At 46.4% G+C, this 19567-nt stretch overlaps 1 protein-coding gene across 6 annotated transcripts in view; it reads right to left on the reverse strand.

Moving 5' to 3' along the window:
• Pnpla7 (patatin like phospholipase domain containing 7) overlaps window positions 1-19546 on the reverse strand; it is a 68691-nt gene extending 49145 nt beyond the window's left edge. For 3 of the 6 annotated variants that reach the window (XM_013123278.3, XM_013123275.3, XM_040745274.1), the window contains exons 1-11: window positions 19226-19546; window positions 18995-19134; window positions 16711-16785; window positions 16535-16622; window positions 16031-16110; window positions 14827-14918; window positions 14538-14678; window positions 12809-12968; window positions 11199-11279; window positions 2230-2358; window positions 409-489 (exon numbers count right to left, since the gene is read on the reverse strand). In XM_013123278.3, coding sequence (XP_012978732.1) covers window positions 409-489; window positions 2230-2358; window positions 11199-11279; window positions 12809-12968; window positions 14538-14678; window positions 14827-14918; window positions 16031-16110; window positions 16535-16622; window positions 16711-16785; window positions 18995-19024 — 957 coding nt within the window. In that variant the 5' untranslated portion in view covers window positions 19025-19134; window positions 19226-19546. The remainder of the gene's footprint in view (window positions 1-408; window positions 490-2229; window positions 2359-11198; window positions 11280-12808; window positions 12969-14537; window positions 14679-14826; window positions 14919-16030; window positions 16111-16534; window positions 16623-16710; window positions 16786-18994; window positions 19135-19225) is intronic. The other 3 variants (XM_005083730.4, XM_021235068.2, XM_013123277.3) reach the window with 3 other exon arrangements.
• Between the last annotated feature and the right edge of the window lie 21 nt (window positions 19547-19567).

Consider the following 19567-nt stretch of genomic DNA (forward strand, 5'->3'; position numbering starts at 1 on the left):
AATTCTCTAAGTCTGACAAGCCTATGCCCCAAATCCTGACTTTCAGTAGAATCACTCAGTGCATATACATAAGTAAGAAATCAAACTCAGCTGGTAGTGGTGGCGCATGCCTTTAATCACAGCACTCGGGAGGCAGAGGCAGGCGGATCTCTGTGAATTCAAGGCCAGCCTGGTCTACAGAGCGAGTTCCAAGACAGGTTCCAAAAGCTACACAGAGAAACCTTGCCTCAAAAACAAACCAAACAAACAAGGAAGAAAGAAAGCAAACTCAGCCCACCACCACGTCTCAAGTCCAGTCCCACAGCTAGGAGCACTTGCAGGACAGCCGTACTGGCTGGCACAGTCAGGGGTGTCCTATTGAGAGTGACACCATCCTGACAGTAGGCTATGGAGGAGGCCTGCACTCACAGGGTTGAAGAGCTCTGTAGTCAGCCCCAGGTAGTTGTGCAGAGCCAGGAAAGTCACCCGCTGCAGCCGCACCATGATGATCTGCAAGAGACAGAGGTGTTACAAGTCTAGGCTGGGCACCGGCAGTCCACACGGAATTCCTGCCGAGCCCCACAGCACAGGCCACAGGCCACAGCTCACCTTTATGGGGCCCATCAACCACTACTGCACAGCAGGACACTAACATGAAGAACAATATGGGACTTGTAGGAATTAAGCAGTGTTTTCAAATTTTCTGTAAATCTAAGATTACCGTATTTTAGTAAGAGATTTTAAATTTTCTTTTGAGAAGTGGGAGGTCTGAAAGCTTCTATGGAGTTACTAAAATTCCTTTTTGCATATGTGTAACAAAAGCCAGAGACGTGTGAATGCGCACATGGAGGGTAGAGGTGTTGCTCCTTGGGCGGCAGCCACTAGTTTTGTTTTCTGAGACAGGGCCTCCCACTGGGACCTGGGACTCACTGATTAGGCTGACTGGCCAACAAGCCTTAGGGACTCACTTGCCTCCCCAGGTCACATGCACTCAGCTTTTTTCCTCTTTTCTTTTTCAAGACTGCGTTTTCTATGTAACAGCCCTGGCTGTCCTGGAACTCGCTTTGTAGACCAGGCTGGCCCCTAACTCACAGAGATCCGCCTGCCTTTCTCTGCTATTTTACATCGAGTTTTGGCAATCAAATTCAGGTCAGTTTACAAGGTCAGCACTTCACTGACTGAACTACCTCCCCCACCCATTTCTCTCCTTACTGTGTGTGGGGGTGGGATATGAACATGCCACAGGACACACGCAGCACTCAGGAAGTGACTTACAGGACTTGGTTCTTTCCTTCCACCACACAGGTCCTGGGCATTGGACTCAAGCAGCCACGCTTGGCAGCAAGGTCTCTTACTTGCTGGGCCATCTTGACAGCCCATTTTGTGAGGCAGAGTCTTGCTCTGGTTACGCTAGCACATGCTATGTAGCAGAGGTGGTCTTGAACTCAGGACAATCCTGCCTCAGTTTTCCAAGGGCTGGGTTTACACCCGTATGCCACCACTCTGTCCAATTTATGACTTTTTTTTTTTTTTTTTTTTTTTTTTTGGTTTTTACGAGACAGGGTTTCTCTGTATTGTTTTGGAGGCTGTTGGTCCAGCCCGGCCTCGAACTCACAGAGATCCGCCTGCCTCTGCCTCCCGAGTGCTGGGATTAAAGGTGTGCGCCACCACCGCCCGGCCTGACTATTCTTTTTTAAAAACATTTTTTCTAGCCGGGCAATGGTGGTACATGACTTTAATCCCAGCACTTGGGAGGCAAGCCAAGTGGTCTACAGAGCTTGAGGCCAGCCTGGTCTGCAGAGCAAGTTCCAGGACAGCCAGGTTATACAGAGAAACCCTGTCTTAAAAAATATAATAAAAAAAAGTTTTTCTATTGAAAAATTTTTTCTTGTACAATATATTTTGATCATGTCCTCCCCACCCTTTGTCTGAGACATGATCTTACTATGTAGCTGTGGTTGGCCTGGAACTTGCTCCATAGACCAGGCTGACCTTGAATTTACAGATAAGCCCCTGCCTGTGGCTCTGGAGTGCTGGGCTAAAGGCATGCACCACCACCACAGACCTATAGTACAAAGCACTTCCCAGAATCCACATCCCCAGCAGTAAACCCTGCCAGCAAAGCCAGTTCTACATTCTCTGATCCACCCACAATGCCGAATTCACAACTGACACATAACCAGCCCCAATGGGATCCAGGGCCTGACATGGTCCATGGACGACAGAAGAGTCAGCCAGAAAGAAACTCACCTGCACCACCCTCACCAGAGTTTCAGGGTATTTCTCAAAAACTCCTTGAAAAGCTGCTGCAGGAAGCCAGAGGATGGTGGACGAAACGGCTGCACGGGCAGAAACTGTTTTGTAGGGTGTAGTGTGACCCTGTAACAACAACCTGGTTAGTCCTACGCAAGGGATCTAGAAAGCTCCTGGGGGTTTCCACGACCCACAGAGATTTCTGGAGGTCCTGCTGGGCTCCTACTCACACAGAGCTGTGATCTTCCCAGGCATGCTGTGAACACTGGTAATTTTGATGCAAACCAAAATTTGTCACAGCAAAACACAGCAAAGGTTTGGCTGAAAGGAGTTGTGGCTCAGGCCCACTGACCTGTAAGTTTACTGGATAATGCTCACAGGCCTGGCTCTGCAATATCCCACCATGTCTAGAGCCCTTTGTCAAAAGAGTACAAAAGACCCAACCTATGCATGCTTTCTGTAAAGGTCACTGAGAGCAGAAATCGCCATCGTCAAATGCCACTCAACAGTAGTCAAACACCGTAGTCAAACACAGTAGTCATGCATATGCCTGTATTCCTAGTGGGGAGGGGCTGAGCTGCTTCTAAGATACAGCAACTATAAAGATGCTCTAACACACACAAACATAGGTTTCTGTGGGGAGGGGTGTCCCTGGGTCACACAGTATCTGCATCCTGTATAAATCAATCAAAACAGAGCAAAACTTCTACCAGATAACCAAACAACTAAACAACAACAAAAAGCACACCAGATTGTCCTCCACAGTGGCTGTCCACTCTGCATTCCCATGAGCAATAAGTGTGAGTGAGTTCCTGACACTATGTGTCCTCACAGCACTTGCTACTGCGCTGTGTTCCTGAAGCCCTCGAGAAGGTCCTGCATAACTGAAACACCTAGTGGCAGTGTAGGGAAGCATGAAGAAGCCGGTGTGGGGGTGAATGTCTTTAATCCCAGTGCTCAGGGGGCAGAGTTCAAGGCCAACCTGGTCTACAGATTGAGTTACAGGACAGCCAAGGCTACACAAAGAGATCCTGTTTGGGGGTGTGGGGGTGTTGAGGAACCTTTAGGAGACAGAGCCTCACTGGAGAATGCAATCACTAGGGTTAGGCCTTGAGGCTTTATAGCCCAGTCCCACTTCCTCTGCTCCTGACTGTTGATGCAATGTGACCGCTACCCTCCTGTTCATGCCATCACGTCTTCCTACCATCATGGAACTCAAACTATAATTCAAAGCAATCCTCTCTTAAATTGTTTTGTGTCAAGGACTGTCACAGCAGTGAGAAAAGTAATACACAGCTGTTTGGGGGTAGGATCATCCATGCACCCATACTAAGCCAAATAAACTCACTGGTTCAGCAAGCTACACTTGGGTAGAACATTTACTTTGGTCTGTGATTGGTATGTTATCTGAACTAACTATACGTCTGACCACGTATCCATGTATTCCCACACAAAGTTCATACAACTCTATAAATTCTCTTTTACTGTTGTGATTATACCTTGTGAGTTTTCTCTAGAAGGTTGCCTCTTTTTTTTTTTTTCCTTCGAGACAGGGTTTCTCTGTGGCTTTGGAGGCTGTCCTGGAAGTAGCTCTTGTAGACCAGGCTGGCCTCGAATCCACAGAAATCTGCCTGCCTCTGCCTCCCAAGTACTGGGACTAAAGGTGTGCACCACCACTGCCTGGCGAAGGTTGACTTTTTAGTTGTTATATTATAGAATATCAAACTAGTTAGGTTCACACCATAGTACACACTTGTGAACAATGGACTCTAACTCCTTCATTTCCAAAGACTCTGATGCTTTGTATTGCTATCAAATTAACTATCATTTAACTCTGCAGTTAATTTGAGATTTTGATTGAAGTCTGAGTGTTAATCTAATTCTCAATGCCTTTGCTATGCTGCTTATGTCTTATACTGAGATTTAAAGAGGTTCAAGGACAAATTAGAGGATCTTTTGTTTTCACTAAATACACAATGCTCATCTCTGCTCTCTAAAAGGATATAAATGGTCATAATCCCAAGAATCAAGACAAAAACCAGCTAGGAATTGTGGATACAATAATCTCAGTACTTGCGAAGGAGAGGCAGAAGGAGTCAGAGCAATACTGTCTCAAAAAAAAAACAAACAGTCAGGAGATAAATCTCTATGATAGAGCCCTTGCATAACATGTAAAGACCCTGGGTTTGATCCCTATCAGTAAAATAAGAAAAAAGCTATGAGTACTTTAGGATTGCAACAGAATTTTAGAAGCTACAGAAAACAAGTGACACCCAAGAAAGATTGTGACACACACCTGAAATCCAAGAAGACGCTGAGGCAAGAGAACTGCTCACATTCAAGGCCATCCTAGGCTAACTAGTTAGTTCTAGGTCAATCAGGGCTACATAGTCAGACTGTCGCAAAAAAGGGAAGAAGGTTGCACACAAAGGCACATGCCTGCAATCCTAGCACACAAGAGGTGGAAGCAGGAGAATGAGGAGTTCCAGATCATCCATCCTTGAATACATAGCAAGTTTAAGGCCGATCTGGGTACCTGAGATCCTACAAAAACAGAAAAAGCCTACAGACACTGAAGCCCAGGGCTCTCAACCCCTCAAGGAAGAATCCAGTTTACTGTCCTGTCTCCTGTATAGATTCCCCAGTTGACAACCTGGACCACACACATGAGTTTGTCTGTCTTTTTTAATGTAGGCGTCACACACACACACATACACACACACACACACACACACACACACACACACACATGAGTGCACATGGTACAGTATGCATGAGGAGGTCAGAGAACAGCATTTGGGAGTCTACTTTCTCCTTAAACCTTGTTGAGTCAGGATCTGTCTAGTTTCTGTTTCTGTGCAGCTTACTCCAGGCTAGTTGGTCTTCAAGCTTGTGGCCTCTTCTGCCTCTGCCTCCTGTCTCAGGCTTACTAATTAGTGCCACTACATCTAGATTTTTATGTGGGTTCCAGGATCCAGCTTGGGTGGTCAGGCTTCCTGGCCCTGAACCCAGTTTCCAGTTTTATTGTTTGCCTGGTTGTTGGGTTTTTTGTTTGTTTTGTTATGAAGCAGGATCTCACTATATAGTCTTAGCTGGCCTGGAGTTTGTTATGTAGACCAGGCTGGCCTCAAACTTACAAAGATCCATCTGCCTCTGCCTCCTGACTGCTGATATTAAAGGTGTGTGCCACCATATCTACTGTACCCTGATTTTAAGTGGCATTTTTCTTTTCATAATTAATCCATGTGATCACCAGTTGAGTCAAGGACTCTTCCAGCAACCGGAATGTCTTGTGCCACCCTGAGTCAATACCTAGCATAAACCCCTGACATGCAACCACTGTTCTGATCTCAGCCATAGGGTGGGTACAAGCAGCCCAGGGTCAAACCTTCTCATCACCTGTTTTGGAAATAGTGTTTTGGGCATACTATTATTCATTAATCTACATACTGTTGATAGACCATATCACCTATAAAGCTAAAATGTTGAATTTGAACTTGTGTTGGTGAATGGCACAGTGTGTTCTGTCTCAGCAGTGGCTCTACAATACACCTGTACGGCACATCTGTAATCTCACACAAGTGGACAGCAAGAGACAGAGAAGGCCCTGATCTGAAAGACAGACCAAAACTACACAGAGAAAAAAAAACTCAGGAAGGATGGCAATATGTAAGGGAACAATAGAACACCTCATCTTACTTCATCATGGAGAACACGATAGTGTTTTTAAACAACAGAGGCCAACAACAAAGAAAGCACTAAATGCTGGATATGGCACAATATACGGGAATTCCAGTACCTTGGAGGTAGATGAAGAGAACTGCCACACATGTGAAGCTAGCCTGGGCTATATACCAAGTTTCAGGTTAACCTAAAACTAGTGGGGTGGGAGGTGGGGGACAGAAACAGGCAGATCCCTCACACTCACTGTTCTTCTAGCCAGACTAGCCAAAGCAAACTGATAAACTTTAGGCTGAGAAACCTTGTCTCAAAAACTAAAGGAGGAAAGCAATTGAAGGAAGGCACTCAGCATTTGTCTCTGACTTCATACACACATACGCACACACCTACATTGAAAGGTACAGAGACTCCAGTACTCGGGAGGCAGAAGCAAGTGGATCTCTGAGCTTGAGGCTAGCCTGGTCTACAGAACTAATTCCAGGACAGCCAGAGCTGTTGTTACAGAGAAACCCTGTCTCAAAAAAAACAAAAAACAAAAAAAAACAAAAACAAAGCAAACAAACAAGCAAACAGGACCAGGGGAAATGACCCAGAGGCTAAGACTACTTGCTGTTCTTACACAGGATTTCGGTTCAATCCTCAGCATTTACATGGTGGCTCACAACTGTCTGTACTCTAAGTTCCAGGTGATTCAACACACTCTTCTGGCCTCAATGGTCACCAAGTACGCACACGGTACACATATATACATGCAGGAAAATAGTCACACATGAAAACATTTTAAGACATCTAAAAATAAAGAAATTTGAGATTAACAATTAAAAGCTCTAAAGAACTTAAGTACTGAAGAAAGGGCACAGCGCTACAAGCGGTTACTGCTCTTGCCGAAGACCTGCATTCAGATCCCAGCACCCACAGACCACGCATCAGATGCTATAACTCTAGTTTCAGGGGATACAATACCCCTTTCTGACGCCTATGGGGTCCTGTACATGTGTGGTACACAAACACACTCTTAGGCACACACATATACACATATAATACAAATAAATAATTTGATGGTCATGGTGGTGCACACCTTTAATCCCAGCACTTGAGAGGCAGAGGCAGGCGGATTTCTGTGAGTTTGAAGCTAACCTGGTCTACAGAACAAGATTTAGGAAAGCCAGACTAACTCAGACACAGACACAGACACAGACACAGACACAGACACACACACACACACACACACACACACACACACACACACACACAAAGGAAAAAAACAAAAAATTAAGGTGAAAAAAATCTAGTAGTATAAGAGAAAGATAAGGAGGACTGCTCCACATTTGTAAGTTTTCAACAATATGTCTCTCCTGTTCCTTCTTCAGGAAGCTAATAGAGCACTTGTCCCACATAAACAAGAAAGTGGACCAGGAGGAGGAATCTAGAGACCCTTATAGCGGAGTACAAGGAATCCCCGATAACATGAGATGGCAGGATGGGGAAGTTGGGAGGTTTTCCCAGAGAAAAGTGCTGCTTATGGAGTACAAGCCAGGACAAACCTCTCTAATGGGTGTACAGAAAAAACTTAAACAACAAAAAAACGAAAAACATGCTATTTGCAAAAAAGCAAAAGCTGACAAGAAAATACTATCTCTAGGACACCATGTGGCTCTGCGGTAAAAGCATGCATAGTCTTAGTTACATCCCTATGGGTGAGACAGGGGTTTTGAAGGAGCAGTGAAAGCAAGATAGGCAGTCAAGAGGGTTCATTTCTACTCTCCAGACAGGAAGCCAGTGCACCTCAGATATAACAAGTACAAAACAATTAAAACAGATGTTTAAAGGAACCTGAGAGTGGAAGGTCAGGGGAGAACAGACAATTGTTGTTCATGAAGCATCAAGTGCATCCTAAAATATCTGAACATATCATTTTGGGTTTTTTTTTTTTGTTTTTGTTTTTTTTCGAGACAGGGTTTCTCTGTGGCTTTGGAGGCTGTCCTGGAACTCGCTTGGTAGTCCAGGCTGGTCTCGAACTTACAGAGATCCGCCTGCCTCTGCCTCCCGAGTGCTGGAATTAAAGGCGTGCGCCACCAACGCCCGGCGAACATATCATTTTGTAAAAACTGAAAATTCTTTCCAGGCATGGCAGTGTGCACTTTTAATCCAAGCACTCAGGAAACAGAGGCAGGCAGATCTCTGTGAGTTGGAGGCCAGTCTGGTTTACAGAGTGAATTCCAAAGCAGCCAAGGCTACACAGAGAAGCCCTCTCTTGAAAAACAAAACAAAAACACAAAAAAAATTTTAATTGTAAAATGTAGTAAGTATAAATGTTTAGTGAATTTTTAAAAATGACCCGTCATTTTCTCCAAAATGTCATCCCTTTATATTTTATACTCCCACTGGAGTAAGGTAGGATTGGTTCCTCATCTAGAAAAGGGACCATCCTGATACTGACATAGTGGGATGACCAATTCAGAAGAGACCCTGGTCTTGGCCACAGCCCACAACCTACTTCTTGCCATATTCACTGCATGTGGGAATAAATAATGTTCAGTTTAAAAACCATAATGAGACCACGCTCAAAAACAAGTAACAAAGAAAAAGGTCCATTCTCCAGTTTGCATCAATGTTTTATTGTTGTTGTTGTTTTCTTAAAAAACTAGGTAGCAGGGCCGGGCGGTAGTGGTGCATGCCTTTAATCCCAGCACTCGGGAGGCAGAGACGGGCGGATCTCTGTGAGTTGGAGACCAGCCTGGTCTACAAGAACTAGTTCCAGGACAGCCTCCAAAACCACAGAGAAACCTTGTCCCAAAAAAACAAAAACAACAACAACAACAAAAACAAAAACAAAAACCCACAAAAACTAGCTAGCAGGATGAATAACGGAGGCAGATATCCAGTGGCTAACTGATCTACCCCACATAAACCAATCCTTCTAGGTTTCTCCTGTCCTTTCCAAGGCCCACCAGTCCCTTCTATATATCCTGGAGCATCCTCAGAACCAGCTACAGCCATAAGAATACACAATGAATGTCTCTGTCAGATCAGCAAAAGATGACTCTTTGGACTGGATACCTGCTCTTGTCCAACCCCACTCACCCATGTCAGTAGCTTCCTCAAAGTTGAGCATCAGCCTTTCAAAGACAGTTCTGCCTTGCTCAAAGATAGGTGCCTTTTTCCTTAAAAGCAGCCTCCCCAACTCAGATCAAATGAGACACAGCAATACACAGAGGTCCCACCTATGCCTCTAGGCTATCAAACAAGACCAAGCATTCTTTGCCTATCTGATACGCAGCAGTGTAGACACACAAGACACCCCAACCCCAATGTATGCAAGGAACTTGTTGCTTCAGTGACAAGCATGCCAGTGAGGCCTGGATCAGTGGGTCCCACCAAGGCTCTCATGTGATCCTATATGAAGACTTGGACTGACTCCTATTGCAGTCTGTCTGAATATACCCAAACAAGGTTCTACTTAACTGCTCGAAAGACACAGTAACACAATTTAGAAGATTGGAACTGCGATGATTAATCTTCATTGTTAACTTGATTAGATTTGGAATCACCATAGAAAAACACTCCAGGGAATGTCTATGAGGATGTTTCTAGAAAGGTTTTAACTCAGAGGGAAGACCCACCTTGAATGTGGGCAGCACTATCTCCAGGAGTAAGACCTCAGACTGATAAGGAGGAGGAAGAGAGCAGGGTACCAGCACTCATCTTCCTGCTTCTCCACTGTGGACACCTCCTACTCCAGCTCTCATGCCTTCTCCACCACGATGGACTACACTTTTAAACTGAGCTGAAACAAACCTTAAACTTAAACCTCCCTTAAACTGCTTTTGTCAGGTATATTTGTCATAGCAACAAGAAAGTAATTAGCCAGGCATGGCGACATACACCTTTAGTCCCAATTGGTGAAAGCTATAGAGGCTGATGTGGTGAATCTGTTCACTTCTGTATGTGAACAAACACAAAAAAGAATAAAGAGTGAGCTGGATGGTGGTGGCGCACGCCTTTAATCCCAGCACTCAGGAGGCAGAGACAGGTGGATCTCTGAGAGTTCAAGGCCAGCCTGGTCTACAGAGAGAGTTCCAGGACAGGCTCCAAAGGCTACACAGGAAAACCCTGTCTCAAAAAGAAAACAAGCAAGCAAACAAATAAAAGAGAATAAAGAGTGAAAATGTCTGGCATAGTAGCACACAATTGTAATCCCAATATTCTGGAGGCTAAGACAGGAGAATGAAGAATATGAGGCAAGTCTGGGCCATACACAGTATGATCCTAGAATCAGAGAGAGAAAGACAGACAGATGAAGAAGAAATAGAAAGGACTACTGAAGCCTTACTAAATACATTCTATCTTTAACACAATGTCAGAGTTGTTCCCACAGACACCTATTTAACTAACAGGAAGGTTGAGTGGGGGGGGTAGGATAGGGGGAAGAGGGAATCACAGGTTAGAAGACAGGCACCATTGTGACCTCTAGTGATCTAATCGGATGACACCAATTGGCAAGCTAAACAATAGTGTAGAGACCACCTCAAATGCCTATTCCTGATAGTGAACTTGATGTCTATAACCATCCTGGAGCCTTCATCCAGTGACTGATGGAAGCAGAGGCAAACACCACAGTTAAATACTGAACAGAACCCAAGGAACCCAGCGACAGAGAGAGAGGAGCGAAGAGCAAATTGGCAAAGAATGGGCTGGCAAAACCAGCAGAGACAGCTGATCTGAACAGGGGAGAGCTCTTGGACCCCAGACCGACAGCTGGGAGGCCAGCATGGGACCGATCCAGACCCCCTGAATGTGAGAGTCAATGAGGAAGCCTGGGCTACCTATGGGGTCCTGAGCAGTGGATCAGTGTTTATCCCTCGAATACTAACAGACATCGTGTGTCCATAACACAAAGAGGGTTGCTCTCTCTGCCTGGACTCTTAGGGAAGTGCCTGGCCCCTACCCTGAATGAAATGATAGACTTTAGATATCCCCTATGCGGAAGGAATTGGCAATAGGGTGGGAGGATGGGGGGGGTGGGGGAGTGCGGGAGGAGGGGAGGGAGAGGGAACTGGAATTGACATGTAAAACAAGCTATTTAAATTTAAAAAAAAAATAAAATTAAAAAAAAAGAAGAGTGTTGTTCTCATCCTCAACAAGTCCCCTCACCTATGTTATTGCAGAGACGTAGCCTTTAACAACTATGGACTCGCTGTCCAGTAAGACATGCGGAACAGACCTTACAGGCAAGACAGAGAGACCTGGGCTCTAATGGCAGGGAGGGAGTGGGGAGTACTTACAGTGATCACATCCAGAATGCTGAGGAGGCTGTGGACACTGTCCCCTGGCAGAACCTCTTTGACCACCACCTCAGTGCCATCCTGTGCTTAGAGAACAGAACCACAGGTGTCAGTAGAGGGAGTATCAGTACAGGGCAAAGAGGCCCAGCGAGCACCCAGGAGATTTCATCTCAAAGTATCTATCCCAGAGAAAAGCCAAAAGTAGGAGATACCATTAGCAGGGCTGGAAAAATGGCTCAGCAGTAAAGAGCACCTGCTGCTCTTCCAGCAGATCCAAGTTTGGTTCCCAGCACCCACATCAGGGAGCTCACAATCACCTGTTGCTCGAACGTCAGGGTATCTGGTGTCCTTTCTGACCTCTACCCACACACACAAGCAGCACACTCATACACAAATAAAAATAAATCTTTTAAAAGAAAACAATAAGAGATACCATAAGCTTGAAAGAAGATGTTAAGAAATAATAAATGAGCTGGGCACTGGTGGCGCACGCCTTTAATCCCAGCACTCAGAGGAGGCAGAGGCAGGTGGATCTCTGTGAGTTCGAGACCAGCCTGGTCCATAGAGCTAGTTCCAGGACAGCTAGGCCTGTTATACACAGAGAAACTCTGTCTCAAAACAGCCTTCCCAAAAAAGGCAGGCTAAACAAACAGGCTGAGTATACAACAGGATATCAGTATTGTCTTAAGTGACCTTACAGTATATTATTAACTCTGGCTGTAAGGTTCAGAAAAAGTTCCATTCTCTTAAAATGTAATATGTATTTTTATAAAATTGCTTTGTCACATATAATGAGATTCTGTCTCCACCCCCAACTTCCCCAAAAATGTCAAGTATGGCCCAGAAAAATAGCTTGGCAGTTAAAAGTACTGCCCTGTAAGACTGACAACTTGAGTTTTATCCCTGGAACCCCACAGTAAAAGAAACAAATTTCCCAAAGTTGTTCTCTGACCTTTACATGTGTACTCCATGCTGCACACACACACACACACACACTCACACACACACACACACTCACACACACGCACACACACACACACACACACACACACACACGCACGCACGCACGCACACACGCACACACGAGTAGAGGACTAATGAAGAAACCCTGCCTAACCCAGCCATTGCCTCATTGCCTCTCAATCCTAGGACTCATCCAAACTCAGCAAAATGTGTCCAAACCTACTAGTTATTTAGACTGACTACAAAGGCTCTCTGAAGGACCAAGTTTAGTTACTGTCAATAAAAATTACAGTATTTTTTAATCAGAGACTCATGTGTGTCTAGCAGTAAAAGATAATGTGTCAGGTGTGTTGTTTCAGGCCTGTAATCCCAGCACTCAAGAAGCTGAGGTAGGAGGACTGCCAAGAATTCAAGAACAGCCTGGGCTACATAGTGAATTCCAGGCTGTCCTGAACTACTAAATGGAAGTGTCTCAATGTGCATATGTGTGTGTGTTGTGTTGCCAAAATAAAAAGCAGCTGTGTTTGACCACTGGGATAAGAGTGTGGACTTTTACCAAAGACCTTGGGTTTAAAATTCTACACTAACTTTTTGATGGGAGCTTTCAAAGCATTCCCTTCCCTACCCTGGTCCCTGGCCCGACTCACAGCATCTTGGATGCAGACCTCCAGTCGTCCATCCTGAACCACATAGATGCTGGTGTCAGGCTCCCCAGGCTGGAATACATGCTCCCCCTCTTGCAGTTGCACAAAGACCATGTGTTTGCAAAGCTCCAGGAACAGTGGCTTCTCAAAGTGGCCCAGGACCCTGCAACAAACAGAATATACTATAGAAAATGCTCTTAAGGAAGGCAGAGTAAGGAACACAGGCACTGTCCCCACCAGCAGCAGGGTCAGGGCTGGCCTAGACCTCTGTAAGGCCAATTCAGCTTATCTGGCATCATAGTCAATAAGCTCAAAAAACTTCTCAAACAGTGACTTATCAATGTAAGCCAGACACAAAGCAGGAGGCAATATAGCAGCCCTCTGGAATGATGTACTAGTATCAGAAAGAGGAAAGTGGGCCAGTGAGGTGGCTCAGCATCTGAGCACCTGTGACACAAGCCTGACAACCTGAAGTTCAATCTTCAGAGCCCACGTCTTAGTCACTGTTCTACTGTTGTGAAGAGACACCATGACCAAAGTAACTCTTAGAAAATAATTGTGGGCTCGCTTACAGTTTCAGAGGGTTAGTCCATTGGCATCATGGCAAGGAGCATGGTGGCATGCATGGCACTGGAGCAGTAGCTGTGAGCTACATCCTAATCCACGGGGGATTAGGATTAGGAGTGGGGGAGGGGATAGAGGCAGGGAAGGGATGAGAGCATGAACAAACACACATGTGGGCCTGGAATGAGCTTTCGAAACCTCAAAGCCCATCCCCAGGGAAACACTTCCTCCAACAAGGCCACACCTCCTAATCCTACTCAAGTAGTACCACTCCCTGATGACTAAGAATTCAAATATATGAGCCTATGGAGGCCATTCTTATTCAAAACACGATATGACATAAAGGTGGAAGGGGAGAACTAACCCCACATAATTGTCCTCTGATTTCTACATGGGTGCTGTGGCACATGTGCCTGCCCTCACTTATACATCACACACACACAGTAATAATAATAATAAAAATATAACAATAATAATATCAACAGAGAATTTCAAAAGTTGAAGATTAAAAACCCTTTAAACAAAAAAGAAAGCTGACATAGTACACAGTTGTGACCTCAGCATTTGGGAGACTGAGGCCTAAGATTGCAAGCTGCAGGCCAGCTTAGGCTACACAGAAAAATCCTGTCAAGAAAGGAAAGAGACGACAGAGGAGAGACAGAAAGACCCAGCTTGCAGTTTTTTGGGTTTTTGAGACAGGGTCTCTCTGTGCAACAGCCTGAACTGTCCTGGAGCTTGCTCTGTAAACCAGGCTGGCCTCAAATTCACAGAGATCTGTCTGCCTCTGCCTCCTGGGTGCTAGGATTAAAGGAATGCACCACCACTGCCTGGCCCAGCTTGCAGTTTTGGATCCATTACACACACTTCTCACACTTGCTCCTGAGCTTGCCACTTAAGATAAAAATGCTGAAAACTGTTAAAGAGAACAGAAAGGAACAGCTAACAAGGTGAGCTGACCACAAGACTCCACACACCTGAGGCACCCTGACCCTGCTGAACATCTCTACCACCATGAAGCAAGGAAGCCAGCAGTGTGAGGTGAAAGAAAACAGGCCCTGCCCACCATCTCTGACACAGGAAAGCTAGGTCAAAGACAGTCCAAGGATGGAAGGAGGTGTCTCCAGCACTTCATTCACAGAACCCTCCGGCTGCCCATTCACTATCTTACCGAACATTTTTCAGCATGTACAAAACTTCTGATGGCAGATGAGAGTTCTTCACATCAAACTCTGTAAGATCAGCCTCCAGCAGGGAGGGTGGGGGCTCTTTTGGCTGCAAAGTAGGGTATTCTTTCTTAAAGCGCAGAATCCTACAAAGCAGAGACACTTAAGAAAGAATCGAGAAGCCCAAACCCAATACTGTGAATACTCCAAAGCCCTCAGAAGCTCTGCTTTGGTTATGTCCTGATGTGGGAGGAGCCACAGCAGTGGTTAGGACCTTCAGGGAATTCCCAGTACCTCTTGGCCAAAGAAAGCACTTTGGTTCTCTTCCTGACTCGCTGCCGGGGTGCAGCCGTATTCCCAACCAAGGTATGGGGGAGCGTGGTCACCTGCAGAACCACGAGAGAGACTGAGTGTTGGCCTAGTGACTGGCAAGGGCTAAGCTCTCAGTTCAGGGTCTGTCCCCAGATCTGCTTATGAGTCGCTGCCTTCCCGACCTCGGCCTCTAGGAGCTGCTCTCACCAACCCCACTGCCAGATTCTTGAAGGGGATATAGCAGTCAAGGACAAATGGACACCATTTGGACAAGGACACAGCACACAGTCCTATCCACCCCACAGTATGGTGCTCACTGCCCTCAAGTGGCCAAGTCTTCAGAGCTCTGTGGCTCCATGCCTCTGGTAAAACTCTTGAGGTAAGTGGGAAAAGCAGAAGGGACCAGCTTTGGCAGTTAACCAAAGGTAAGCAAAGATTCAGACCAGTCTGCTTATCCCTAGCCACCAACTGCTGGCCCTCGGTGCAGGAGGCCCACAGATTTATTTTCAGAACCCCACAGACATGGAAAAGAGAGCTTTCTATCTTAGGACAAATGTGGTCCTTAGGCAACTGCAGTGCTCCACCTGGGTCCCCAGGAGCTAGGGTCCTTCCCTGGCTCAGCCTTCCAAATCTGGCAGTGACCACACACCTTGGGATAAACACATGCCCTCTGTGCCTGTCCCTCCTGCACCTAGGGATATTTCTAGAAAGCAGTTTCCTATTCTATTTCTTGTTAACACAAAGTTGCACTTCAGAAAGCCCAAGTGTCCCTGTCCCTGGCACCTGCCAAAGCATTTCAGGTGTTTCAAACCAGATATAGCCACCAGCACTATGCCTCCCAGACTGCCTCCAGTAAGTGAGGTATTTCCAGGTAAAATGTGTTGGTCCCATAGGTAGATACTATGACTTAAAGCATCTCCTAAACTTGTACCCAGTGGCAGGGGCCATGGGACCAGAGGAGAAGGGGGCAGCACAGATCAGGAGCTTGAGGGTCCCCATTCCACAAAGGACTGTTCAGAAGACTCTCGCCTGGTGGTGGCACACATGTCTGTAATCCCAGCTAGCCTAATCTCCAGGACAGACACGGATACACAGAGAGAGACCCTGTCTTCAAAAACCAAAAAAACGAAAACAAAAAAGACTCTCACCACTGCCTTGTGCACCCCCGGGCTTCCACACAAGTTACCTTCCTCATGATCTTCCGGCCATAAAACATTACTTTGTCCCTCTTCCGGAACCTGTACTGAGGAGTGGGCTCTGCTTGTCCTGTGAGGAGGGAAGGAGCACTGTGAGTTGGCAGGATCTGTATATAGCCTTGAATGGGTAGGCAGTGAAAATGGCTGCAACTAAAAAAAAGTACAGCACAGACGGGCCCTGAAGACGAAGGTGCTGACAATAAACCGTGCTCTGGGCTACCCTACCCCTGGCTACCTCACAGCGGAGAAAGCAGTAACACAGGGGACTCATCTTAGAAGACGGGAATTTCTTCTGTTCTTACTGGATTCTAGTTTTGGAAAGAGCAGAAAGGGCTATGGACAGACTGGGAACCTCAACCTGAGCCTCAGTAGGTGACCACATTCCAACAAAACTTTGAGCGAAGCTCCCAGGAATTCCAAATATCTCATAGAACACAAATGCAGACACACACCCCCACCCACTGCTCAGCCAGAGTTCAAACCAAGATACTCACGCAATCTGCTCACCCTTCTGTACACACAGAAGATGGCAACACCAACAAAGAACAGTGTAAGGAGGGCTCCAATTCCAATCCCGACCAGCTACACAGGATGGGAGACAGATAACAGTGTCATCAGGACCAAACACGGCCAATCAGGGCCCAGCCCCTGGGAAGCCCACAGTGATTACCATGGTGGACTGTGAATGCTCCTCCATGAAATGCAGCCCCCAAGAGCTCAGGGTGCTACCCAAACAATAGCCAGCCTGAGGAGAGAACAGACAGGGTGCCCAGTTTCTCAGCCTGGGCTTTGTCAAAGAACAAGAGGAAAGTCAGAGCTGGGGAAGAAGTCAATAGCCCTGAAGATTTTTGAGAGACAAGAGCTACCAGATAACTTAGCACTAGGGCATTTACTGACAAGTCTGATGACCTGAGTTTAACCCTGGAGACCACATGGTATCGGGATAGAACAGATTCATTCCCGTAAGTTGTTCTCTGAACTCCACATCTGTACCATTACATTTGCACAGCTACACGCATACACACAGAAAGTGTGTGTGTATGTGTATATATATACATACATACATACATACATACATACATACATACATACATACATACATAAGTGATCTTACCAGGGTTACTGAGACCCTCTGAGCTCAACTGCAAGAACAGAAAAGCAGCAACCTGTCTCCTTTGGCACTGGGATGAGTAGGCACAATATCTGTGCTATTGGCAAATGCATGTGCATTAATAAGCCCAACTTCTAGGCTGGAGAGATGGCTCAGAGGTTAGGAGCACTTGCTGCTCTTCCAGAGGTCCTGAGTTCAATTCCCAGCAACCACATGGTGGCTGACAACCACCTGTAATGAGATCTGAGGCCCTCTTCTGGCCTGCAGGCATATGTGCAGGCAGCATACTGTATATGTAATTAATAAAAATTTAAAAAACAAATAAATAAACCAGACTTCTGGCTCTCCATCCTCAAGAAGCAAGCCTAGGAGAGGTCAAGGCTCATCTCTTGGTACCCTCTGGATACCAACAGGACCAGGACTACAAACCCCCAAGATCCATGAAAGCCCACTCAGAACAAATGCTCAGAAACTCCCAACTGTGTATGAAGTTCCTGATGTCCACATTCATTGTGGTCCCAACTACCTGGAAGGATGAGGTAAGAGGATCATGTATGTATGCCCAGGTGTTCAAACCCTGCCTAGACAACCAGTGAGACCCAGTTTTAAAAACAAAAAGGATGAAGACCAAAAAGAAGCCCCAAGGGAAGCTCCTTCTGGATTCAGAGACATCCAAAATCAACTTGCATGCCAAAGAAGAAATGGCAGGGAGGGCTGTGTCTGTCCGCTGCTGTCTCCAGAAGGCACTGACAGGACTTGAGGTGTCCAAGGAAGGGAAGGAGGCAGGAGAGCAAGGGTGACTGGGGACAGCAGGGAAGCTGGCTCATGCTCCACACAGAACCTGCCCTGCGGCCCTCCCTCAGCCCTCAGGTACCCATCTACCGTGGCTTCCAGGCAGTTAGGAACTGCACAGGGCAAGAGCCCACTGACTCATCCTTCGCAGTTTCTACCTAACTGCCAAGGGCCAAAGCCCAGTCTTAGAAGCAAACAAAAAACAAGCATCAGACTCAGCAATCCCTGCCAGAAAACCCAAGGAGAGCTGGAGGCCACTCAAGAACCCCAAAGGCACAGTCCAACCACATGTCAGAGTAAGTGGGTTGCCTAGAAAACAGCCTTGTCATGTTAGCTCAGGGGGCAAATAGCCGAGTATTGTTTAAGGGTGAGGGAGAACCTCACCAGTAAGAATGTTCTCAGGTGACTTCATCACTGTGTGAATGTCACAGGGTGAATTTCTACAAGTACTGTTGCCCCACCGAGCAACACAATCCGGGATCACTATTGCATGTGGTCTGTTGTGCAATGTATAGCCAATATGCTTTTTGTTTCAAAACTGAGGCGCTCAACCTCCCTTCTCCTCTGCCCCAGCTTAGTTCTCAAAACGGGGTGCACAAGAGCACCCCAATCACACCTGCTTCCCTCTAAGTCTACCTTATCCAAGGAACAGCTCTTACACGCATACAGTCTACCACAGAGGACTACCTCGGCCCGTCTAGCTTTTTACGGTTATTCTAATGGGTCTTGCTGTTAATTCTTTAAAGTTACCAGTAATGAGACACAACTGTGAGTTAACAGTCCCACGTGGACTTCTAGTTTAAAAATAAAGGCACAGGGTATAGTAGCAGATGCCTTTAGTCCCAGCACTTGGGAGGCAGAGGCAGGTGAATCAGGCCAGCCTGGTCTACAGAGTGAGTTCTAGAGACATATAGAGCGACCCTGTCTCAAAAACGAAACAAACAAACCCACCCAAAATACTAATAAAGGCCTTTGGGATGTGGCTAGTGGTGAGAAAAAGACTCTTCAAATACCGAAGTTCTACAAGAAAGCAGGAAGTGACAACTGCTACCTTAATGGAAGAAAAGGAGGCTTCAATCATGACTTAACAGCCAGGTCCCATTGTCCACACTGTCTAGTAACAGGTGTCAGAGCTCTGATAGAGGAGTACGTTGAGTCACCACTCCCACATTCTCTGGGTCTTCAGGAAGCCTGTGTAGAAACCCGAGGCAAAGGATCCTACTGTCCTCTGGAAATGCCCTGCCTGGGAGTTCTGGTCCTCACCCATGCCTGGTCTACCTACCTCAAGGCAGATATCTTCCTCTTTCCGCATGACGGAAAGCAAAGCAATGTGGAGGGCGAAAAGTTGACAGGCTGAGACAAACGGCTCCACCAGATCCTTTACAACAACAGGGCAGCTGTCGCCCCAGCCCTGCCAGCTCCTCTCCCAGTCAAAGGTGCTCACTGGAAGGGACTCCAGAACTCTGTGCTCCAGAACAAGTTGTTTTCCAGAAGCGTCTGCTCTCTCCGTGTGCTCCCGTCTCCTGTAAACAGCTCTCACGTGATCTAAGGGGAACCCATAGCTGCGGCCCGGGGTGGGGGGTGACAGTGGCGGTGGGGGATGGGGGATCGAGCGGCACCGTCA

The sequence above is a fragment of the Mesocricetus auratus genome, unplaced genomic scaffold (genome assembly GCF_017639785.1).
Source record: "Mesocricetus auratus isolate SY011 unplaced genomic scaffold, BCM_Maur_2.0 Super-Scaffold_100004, whole genome shotgun sequence".
Taxonomy (NCBI): Eukaryota; Metazoa; Chordata; class Mammalia; order Rodentia; family Cricetidae; genus Mesocricetus; species Mesocricetus auratus.